Below are 10816 nucleotides of genomic sequence, written 5' to 3' on the forward strand. Positions count from 1 at the left end.
TATGACCACATTGCTTTCTTCCTCAGGAATCTTCAGTGACTTCTCAGTACCTATTGAACAAAGTTAGGCTCTTCATTAGGGCATTTAAGACTTCCAGCCCTCCTCATGGCTTTATCTACTCCTATTTCTGTGCTTCTATCCATGTTTGTTCATTCATTTAGTTAACAAGTAACTAGGTACCCTGTACTGGTTCATCACTGAAGATAGGGTAGTGAACCAAAGTCCCTGCTTCCTTGAAATTTACATTTTAGAGGGAGGACAGAAGATAAATAAATATACTGTCATGTAGTAAAATGTATTATAAAAATAAGTAAAACAGGGGGCACCTGGGTGTCTCGGTCAGTTAAGCATCTGACTTCGGCTCAGGTCACAATCTCACAGTTTGTGAGTTCAAGCCCCACATTGGGCTCTGTGCTGACAGCTCAGAGCCAGGAACCTGCTTCAGATTCTGTGTCTCTTCCTCTCTCTGCCCCTCTCCCACTCATATTCTGTTTCTTTCTCTCTCTCTCTCTCTCTCTGTCTCAAAAATAAACAAACATTTAAAAAAATAAGTAAAACAGAATAAGAGAGGAGATAATGTTTGGGGTATAATAAGTTGGAGCTTAGTCTTAGCTTCCCTAACAGAGACCCCAACAGATACTCATATCTCCAAAACTTGTTATCTAGATTTTAGTGTAGAGTCTGACAAATTATGGCTGTAGGCCAAGTCTGGCCTGCTGCCTCTTTTGTTATAAATAAAAATTTTATTGGAACACAACCCTACCCATTTCCCATTTGTTTTGTGTCTGTGACAACTTTCACACTATAGTGGCAGAATTGAGTAGTTGCAATAGACGCCCTATGGTTCACAAAGTGTAAAATGGTCTCTGACCTTTCAGAGGGCTTCTATTTTAGCAGTATAGTTATGATACACCAAGTCATCTAGGGAATTGGATTCCCTCATCTCTTGTGTAATCATGACATCGTCTTCATCTACATGAAGGTTGTTCTTAAAGGAGGAAATAGAAGTAGAGTTCAGAGAAGTTTGACACTCACATTCCATTAGACAGCTCTTAATCACATATAGCCACATTGAGCTGTAAGGAAAGTTTGGCTGTGTGCCTAACTAAAACTCAGGTTGGGTTTGGGGGCATAAGGTAATATTACCCAACTGTTAGTCTCTGAGTGTGAAGGTAGTATTTTGATGAGGGTAGTCAGGAAAAACTTCTGGGATTTCAGCAGAGATCTGAAATGAATGAGGAAAATCATGTAAATCTCTGAAAAAAAGTCTTTTGGAAGGAAGAAATAAAAAGGAAGTTTTCTATTCAAATAGACTATTGACTGCTTTCTATTTTTTTTTTTTTTTAAGTTTGTTTATAGCGAGGGAGGGGCAGAGAGAGAGAATACCAAGCCCCTGTACCATCAGTGTGGAGCCTGATGCGGGGCTCCATCTCAAACCATGAGACCATGACCTGAGCCAAAGTCCAGAGCCAGACGATTAACTGACTGAGCCACTCAGGCACCCTGAATGCTTCCTATATTTAATCTTTCTTTCCCTGTGTAATTTTGTTAAAGAGCTAACCTATATGGAAGTGTCTGGCATATAAATGGTCAAGAATTTCTTTGTTTTATGTTTTTCCCTCAACTATTCTTTTGATTCTATCCCTCTTTTAAGTCTTAGCTGATACTCTCATGAAATCTCAGGTTATCTCATTTGCCTCTCTCATGCTATGTAACTGTTCTGTGTCAATTGTTGCCTCAGATGTAAATAAATTTCTATATTAAAGTGGCATTATACTCTTATGTTTCTTGAAGGCAGAAATTTACACTTTATTAAACTGGATTGCCATACATTTATTATAGAAAAATAATTCTTGATATACTTTCACTCCACTCTGGTGTTCTCTAGAATTAAATTTAAAGTAGTAAGTGTCATTTGAATGTAAATATCATTCACACGTAAATGGGTAAACTGGGTATATTTTCTTCATTATAGGTAAATACTGCAACAACTGTGGCTGACTTAAACTCAATAGTAAATGAATGCTATAACTATCTTGAGCTTATTGGATGTCTAAGACTTATAACATCAATAAGTGACAAATACATGTTGGCAAAAGATATACTAGTTTACCATGTAATTAAGAGAGTCCAAGCACCCTTTGAAAGGTAAGTTGTTTATATGATTCTCTCAAATTAGATGTTTAAAGTGATTGTCTTATAATGTTAGATACATTTGATAAAAATTTAAGCTATTTTAAATAGTGCCTTAAAACTAATGTCTTAAGGATAGTTACTGTTCTAACCCTTTTATATGGACTTGTGTAAATGTCTCATACTTGGGTAGGAAAAGTAATCATTGTCTCAACTTATAATTATTTTTCTAAATAAAAAATATTTTAAATTTCTTAGCATATAAGCCAACTATTCGACTTCTGCTCATTCACTTAATAACTATTTATTGAGCACCTGTTGTCTGCTGGGTAATAAGTACTAAGCATTCTTTGATTAAGAAGGTAGGTGTGAGCTTTGCTCTTTGTTAGCTTAGAACACCGGTCTTCAAACTTTTTGTTCTAGTCACCCTTAAAAGAAGTTTGGAAATTTATGGTTCTCACATTTTTTCTATTCTCATAATATAAAATACATATGAAAGTAAGCATACTGGGACACCGTGTAATCACCACACAAATCTAATAATTACTAGTCAGCCTGTGGCCAGTCTTGTTCATTTACCTTTGTTAATCCATAGATTTAAATACATTTGATGCGTTCAAAACCATTACACTTAAGTTCTAATTGTCTCCATATTTTGCCATTGTAAATCTTCTTTTGTTTCTTTTGAGTTTTTTTTTTTTTTAATGTCTCTTTATTTTTGAGAGAGAGAGTGCAAGCATGAGCGGGAAAGGGGCAGAAAGAGGGACAGAGGATCTAAAGTAGGCTTGGAGCTGACAGCAGTGACACGATGTGGGGCTTGAACTCATGAAACCATGAGATCATGACCTGAGTTGAAGTCGGACACTCAACTGACTACACCATCCAGGCGCCTCTTTTTTGAGTTCTTCTGATGTTAACCTTAATGATCTATGATAGCTTTCTTGCTGTATGGTATGATGAGGTCTTTCAGGTTCTGTTTTGCATTTTGAACTAAGGAACCTTTGTTTCTTTGAAAGGGGAATAGTATTTGAAAAACACAATCTGGATGCTAGGAATGCTTATTTTTGCCAGATCAGTCACTGTTTTTAGGCCTTTTCAGTGGAGCCAAACTAGGAAATACAGGGCTGTTTTGGTTTGGTTTCAGGTTTTTAAGGTAAAAAATATATTGGCTTTTAGTGATAACTTCAAATTCACTACTACAAGATTTTTAACTTTTTCTTTGCTCCATGTTGAGAATCTTAGTTGTCAACAACACAGGAGAATTAAAGTATGAAATAATTACTCACTTGATTTATTCCACATTTCATTAATAACAGTCTCAAATAACATTACCAACATTATCACCAATACCATATTAGTATTGAAAACAGATTAACATTTTTCTAGCGCTGTGTAAATTATTGTATTTTAAAAACATTTGGAATATTCTGTTTTTATACTACTAACTGAATATACATTTTATTTTCATTTTTTATTTTTAATAATTTTTACTTATTTTTCTTCTTTTTTCTTTCTTTCTTTTTTTTTTTTTTTTTTAACATTTATTTATTATTGAGAGAGAGAGACAGAGCATGAGCATGGGAGGGGCAGAGAGAGGAGGAGACACAGAATCCGAAGTAGGCTCCAAGCTCTGAGCTGTCAGCACACAGCCCTATGTGAGGCTCGAAGTCACAAACCATGAAATCATGACCTGAGCCAAAGTCAGATGCTCAACCTACTGAGCCACCCAGGAGCCCCTACTTATTATTTTTATTAATGTTTATTTCCATTGAGAAAGAGAGGGTGAGAATGGACGTAAGTTGGGGGGGGGGGGGACAGAGAGAGAAAAGTGGGGAAGGAGAGAATCCCAAGCAGGCTCCATTCCATACTCAGTGCAGAGCCCAACGTGATGCTGATCTCACCACTGTGAGATCGTGACCTCACATCAAGAGTCAGATGCTTAATGGATTGAGCCACCCAGGCACCTCTATTTTTGTTATTTTTAAAAATTTTGTTTTATTTTTAAATAATGTCAAATATTTGCATGGTTCCAAAGTCTAATCTATAATGAAAGTATATTGGAAGAACTCAGGGGCACCTGGGTGGCTTAGTCGGTTAAGTGTCCGATTTTTGATTTTGGCTCAGGTCACCATCTCACAGTTTGTGAATTCAAGCCCTGCATTGGGCTCTGCACTGACAGCACAGACTCTGCTTGGGATTCTCTCTTTCCCCACTTTTCTTTGTCTGCCCCTCCCCAACTTGTGTCCATTCTCACCCTCTCTTTCTCAAAAAAAAAAAAAACAAAAAAAACTCAGCTCTATGATACCAGTTGTATTCAGGGGGGTATAGCTTTCATCTTTATCACATTCACCTTTCATTCCCTGATGAAGTAATCATTTTAGTGATTTTCATTGTTTATCTTTCTATTATTTATGGGTTTAAAAAAATTTTTTTTAATGTTTATTTATTTTTGAGAAACAGAAAGAGACTGAGTGGGGGAGGGGCAGAGAGAGAGAGAGGGAGAGAGTATCCGAAGCAGACTTCAGGCTCTGAGCTGTCAGCACAGAGCCTGATGCGAGGCTCAAACTCATGAGTCATGAGATACGACCTGAGGGAAATTAGGCACTTAACCGACTGAGCCACCCAGGCACCTCTACTTGGGGTTTTTTTTAATGATAGCAGATAAATATTGGTGTGAATGTGTACTAATTTCTTTTATTAGATAAATAGTAACATACCATCCACTCTTTTTTCTGGTCTTTTTTTTTTTTTTTAATTGGCAATATATTCTGGAGATCACTCCGCAGTAGAAAATACTTGTAGTTTAGAATCTCTATCACATGGCCTTTTCCTCTCTGTGTCTCTTATAAAGAGACACTTTATAATCCACTTGTCATTGTATTTAGACAGCCCAAGTAATCTAGATTGGATGATCTCAAGATCTTTAATTATATTTATTTAGACCTTTTTTCCAAAGGAAAAAGTCTACGTCTTTTCAGTCTACGTCAGGATGACTGACAGTATTAGGGTTTGTTTCTGGCACATCTCTAGAGCTAGAGCATGGAAACAAACTTGGGAATTTGCATGCCTGATACAATTCCTCTGCAAGTGGTTTGTAATAGGGTGGTAGAGGGGTATACAGAGAAATGAGTAGATAAAAGGGATTTCAGAAAAGGAAATTCATAGGACTAGGTAATAAGGGATGGAAGAGGAAATAGTTAAGGATGACTTTTAGATTTAGCTATCCTAATTTGAGGGATAATGGAGTCATATACTGTCAATTATGGTTCAGATTCTGGTAGCAAGCTAATTAACTTTCTTTTGGACTTGATAATTGTTTGGTTGCTTGGAATATATGGTAACAATTAGCCTGTTGGGTATATTTCTGGGCTGGAGGTAATAGATTTTATAGTGATGAGTGAGTGTATACCTGCTAAATACAGCCATGGGAGAGGGTAAGGGAGAAGAGAAATTGGCCTTGTTACAGATCAGTGAGGGAGAAACAGCAACATTTAAGGCAAAATAAAGAAAGACGATGCTTTGTAAGAGCCTGAAACGATCTGGCCAGAGAAATAAGAGAAACCAGAAGACTGATGCTGTAGAAGGAGATCATTCATGAACTTAGGGCAGTTTTTCCTCAGATACAGACAGGAATGGAATAAAAGTGAATAGGAAATAAGCAAATGAAGATAGTGAATGTACATGAATCTTTCAAGTGGGTGGTCTCCTACTTGACCATCTACTTAGAAAGGAAAACAGATGGGATTGAAAGAATTTTTTTTTTCTATTTAAAGATGGGAAAGATAAGCACATTTCTGTGCTCTGGAGGAAAAGCCAATAGAAAAGGAGATGAATCTGTAGCAGGTACCTAAGAAGGTGGGTAGGGGATCTAGAGCCACAGGTAGGGCTCAGTCAGTCTAATAGGCAAAAATAAACCTCCATTCTTCCTTACTAGTAAGAATGTGCATTTTTAAAAGTTTACTTGTATTTTGTTAATTATCCATTCATATTTAGCTCATTTCCTATTAGATTGTTCTCTCAGAAAAATGACTTCAATTTTTTGTATATTAGAGAAATTAGTTTTCTGTCATGTATATAACAAACATATTCCCACTTTTTTTTGTCTTCTTAATTTCTTTTTAGCAGTACATATTTTAATTTTTTTATGTGGCTAAGATTTATTACTACTATTTTTCTTTGCATTCTCCAGGCATCTTCATTCTTCTACCAACTAACTTTGCAGTGTAAAATACTTCACATGTCTGCTTTTTTCCTCTTAAAAAGTTGTTAGCTTAATTTATAACTAGTTTATAAACTCAAATAATGTGAGCAGATAAAATATTAATTTTATATTAGTATACCTGTTTGTTATTGATTTAAAAGTATCATATCATGTATATCTATATTATTATATATTTTTCCTCATATGTAAGTATATGTGGTAGTAAATTAGCTAGAAATGTTAATTTGTAATTGTAATACCAAACACATGTATAAATGTTGGCTTATTGTTTATTTCTCTTAAGTTTTAAGCAGGGTCTGAAAACTCTTGGTGTTTTGGAGAAAATTCAGACTTACCCAGAAGCATTTTATAGCATCTTCTGTCATAAACCTGAGAATCTTTCTGCAGAAATCCTTAGTGATCTTTTTACAGTCCGCACATTATCCAATGTACAGTCTTTGGGGTTTTGGAACAGTTATTTACAGGCTGTTGAGGGTATGTGGATGTTTTATTTTTTTTTTTTAATTGTCTTAGAAAATTTGTTATAGTATATTAGTTTATTTCTTTGAGTTTTGCTTTTTGGTAATAAGACTTTTCATCTAACTCCATATTTACAGAATGTATTTCAAGACAAGTTTATATGACTGAGTTAAAAGTGATCAGGAAAGATTACAGAGTAAAGTTAAATTTTGCAATATATTGTCCTCTTGATAATTTGAGGTGAAAGGCATTCTTATGTGTAATTTTAAGAAACAAAACAGATGAACATAGGCAAAGGAGAAAAAATAAGAGAGGGAGGCAAACCATAAGACTCAATTATAGAGAACAAACTGAGAGTTGCTGGAAGGGAGGTGGGCAGCAGGATGGTTTAAATGAGTGATGGGCATTAAGGAGGGCACTTGCTGTGATGAGCATTGGGTGCTGTATGTAAGTGGTGAATCACTAAATTCTACTCCTGAAACTGATATTACACCGTATGTTAATTAACTGTTATTTAAATAAAAACTTGAAAAATAAATAAATAGGGGATTGCCACAGCATAGAGTAATCCTAAAACTAGTCATCGATTTCATCTTTTGCAATGTTAAGTTAAATTAAATTATTCTTCATCCATTGCTTAGGGCTATGGAAATGGTAAATATCATTGAGCATTAGCTATGTAAAATCATTCCATTTAAATTGAGCAGGAAGGATTTAAATTTTAGTTAAAATTCTTTTTAGGTGGGCTGTTTAGTTGTTTTACACCATTTATTTTTCCTCTCTGCATTTGATGAACTAGTTTCTTAAATAGGGATGATCCGGAAATGGTTTAAAATTATTTTTATTATCATGCCCACTGAACCTCTTTAATTATATGATAATTTTAAATTAGGGAAGGCATTCGAATGTATAATGAGTAGTTCTACTAAATGATTTTCTGAGTTCTACTTTGAGGTTCAAATAAACATTTATTGGATGTACAGTTTTCCTCTTATTATATTTGATCTGGTGATTTAGTTTGTCTAAGATAGATGTTAGATTCTCTGCCTTTAAATATTCATTCACTGTCTAGTTGGGAAAGAGTCTATGATGATAGCAATATATATAACATGGATTTATTTTTTGGTAAACTTTTCAGATGGTAAATCTGCAGTAACAATGGAAGACATTCTTACTTTTGCAACTGGTTGCAATTCCATTCCACCTGCTGGATTTAAACCCACTCCTTCAATTGAGTGTCTTCATATGGATTTTCCTGTTGGAAACAAGTGTAATAACTGTTTAGCTCTTCCAATCACCAATACATATCAAGAATTTCAAGAAAATATGGATTTTGCCATAAAAAACACTCTAAGACTAGAAAAGGAAGAAAGTACTCACTACATTGGACATTAAATGTTTTGAACAAAGACATCCTTCTTTAAAAGCTGCTATTGATACTTTTTTGTTTCAGAAATCTGTCCATCATCATTTTTGAACAAACTTGTCAGCTTCTTGGCCCAATAAAATTTATGATATGAACATAAAGGGATGTTTTGGCCATTTAAGCTAAAAACTTTTTGTGTTAAAGTATACCAGTCAAAGTTGATATTTTTCTATTTTCTTAAAATACATGCTTCATAAACTTTAATATAAATAGTTTTAAAATAGCTGTACAGACTTTTTTCAAGTATAATAGCATGATATATATATAGATATATATATATATATGGGGGAAAAAACTTGTATTCACTATTTCTGCAAATTAGTATTAGCTATAGGATGCCACAATGTTTTTTCTAGTTTTACAAAATTTTCAAATTATTTCTTATTTTATTTTAAAGCATTAAATAGAAAAGCTAATTGATAAATCCTGTTATATAAATCAAAGGCATATATTCCAGGGAACATGTTATAAGTGTTTTTTTTTGTTTGTTTTTTTTTTTTCTAGGATGGCACTAAATTGATTAAAAATGCTTTTAGATTACTGATTTATATTAAAACAGACCTTCACTGCAATTAGATTATGCCTAATGGGAAGTATTATATGAAAAGCAGAATTGCACAAATATTCTAAAATCTATGGACATTCCGTATGGTCTTAAAAACACTTCTGAGGTGGATAAAATATAGTTGAAAATACCTAAGAAAGTGTCTTCTTTAAAGCCTTGTCTTTAATCATAGGATTTTTTTACCCTCTCTGTATCCCGTGTTGTATTAAATCACATTATGTCTGATCCGGAATCATTTTTGGTGTCTCAGTTATGTCTGCATCGCCATGTGGTAGGTTTGACTATTTGACAGTTATTTATTACCAAGATGGTTGTATGATAGGTAAACTGGTACCATTGTGTTATACAGTTATCTTCTTTGCTCTTGAAAGATATTGTTATTATAAAAGCAACCTAGAAACATGAGAAAGAAATGCAAATAGAATGAAAAACCCACTCTGATGTCATCATGCAGAATTAACTATAGTGTTTCATTGTATCTTACTATAAACTCTTTACCTTTCCTTGCCTTTTAAACTTTATTAATGTTACTAAAAATTAAAGAACACCTAAAAGTAACAAAAAAATCATATAATAACAATTTGAAGATACATAGTCCCATGGTCACGTCCCCATGTGTATGTTCTTACAAAAGAAGAAAGTAGAAAAGTCTTATGTCCCTAATCTGTTATCAAATATTAAATGGGTTTTCCACCAAGGTAAATTGGATAAGAGGTAAATCTTTATGAGAGGTTGGTTTTAATCACATTTTTTAAATATACATAGCAGATAATCAACTATTATCATATTCTCCCCAAGACATCCTTTAATTATTGATACTTTTTAAAGGAAAACAACATATCTCTTAATACCAAAGGAAAACTAAAACATAATCCTAATACAATTTCCTTTGTTACACTTACTGACAGATCCAGCAAATTACAGTTTCATTTCAACTTGAAGTTTTTAAGAACTTGACACAAGGCATGTCTTTGTCTTGAATTGTTAAATTATCAAAAGTAATTAAAGGATTAATAAAAGTTTGAATACCTAATATAAACTTCAAATTTTCCATATAGCTTTTATTCTAAATGTGATGATAAATTGGATATTTCTCAACCCTACCTAGATTTTATGAAATTAAAAACCAGTATAAACCAAAAAACCTAATTAAAGCTATTTTCTGGTCATTTGTAGTTTTAATTTCTCCTGAAGTGGTAATTAAAACTGATGAAATTTCACACAGTTTTTGGGTAGGGTAGGGTTTGTATGGAAGCAATATGCTTGGTTGGCGATAACTAGAAACAGTATTTCAGTTCCTCATTTCACTATGTTATGTGTAGACAGGGACTTAGGGATAAGGTATGATGTAAATAATAATTTAGGATATTCACATTTTAAAGTGAAGCATACTTATTGCAAAGCATCTTCTGGGTTTAAGGATGTTCCATTAATTTGATATTTAGGTTAATCTGTATAGTTAAGGCATAGTAGAGAATCCTATATTTATTTTCTGCAGTGTTACTATGTCAAATGGTTAATATTGTGATTGTTCTTTTTCTTTTTTCTATTCATTGTTATAGCCAGTGCACAACTCTTACTGACATTGAATTTCTAAAGTCATTATGCTATGAAACCTTATCAATGTGTATTTGTATTTCCTAACTGTTTGAGTTGTTAAAATGCCATATATTTCAAGTTTGTTTTCCATTGGTCTCAATATTGAAGAAAACCATAAAGTCACCTATTACACATCTGCTAATGGTCTTTGGTTAGTTTTAAATTCTTTGTTTTTAGACATCTTTTAAGCCTTTTGTTATGGGAACTTCGTCTGAAGACCTTTTATACAATTCTTTGTATTCTTGTACTTAGTCACTTTAGTGTTTTAGTATTTAAGGTTAAAGTTTCTTTAAAATACTTCATCAAACTGGGTTATGATTTTATACTTTGTAATATTTAATTTCCATATTATGAATAAGCCATTGTTTGGGTCAAGTAAAAAGCTTTCATTTGATTACTAACCAGAGAATTC

General features: G+C 33.4%; 1 protein-coding gene across 6 annotated transcripts in view; it reads left to right on the forward strand.

Annotated features, from left to right (window-relative positions):
- G2E3 (G2/M-phase specific E3 ubiquitin protein ligase) overlaps positions 1–10546 on the forward strand; it is a 63900-nt gene extending 53354 nt beyond the window's left edge. For all 6 annotated transcript variants that reach the window (XM_019428049.2, XM_019428047.2, XM_053889318.1 and 3 more), the window contains 3 exons: positions 1976–2148; positions 6639–6829; positions 7953–10546. In XM_019428049.2, coding sequence (XP_019283594.1) covers positions 1976–2148; positions 6639–6829; positions 7953–8209 — 621 coding nt within the window. In that variant the 3' untranslated portion in view covers positions 8210–10546. The remainder of the gene's footprint in view (positions 1–1975; positions 2149–6638; positions 6830–7952) is intronic.
- The last annotated feature ends 270 nt before the right edge of the window (positions 10547–10816 follow it).

This window comes from Panthera pardus, unplaced genomic scaffold (genome assembly GCF_024362965.1).
Source record: "Panthera pardus isolate Hobbes unplaced genomic scaffold, ASM2436296v1 HiC_scaffold_24, whole genome shotgun sequence".
Taxonomy (NCBI): Eukaryota; Metazoa; Chordata; class Mammalia; order Carnivora; family Felidae; genus Panthera; species Panthera pardus.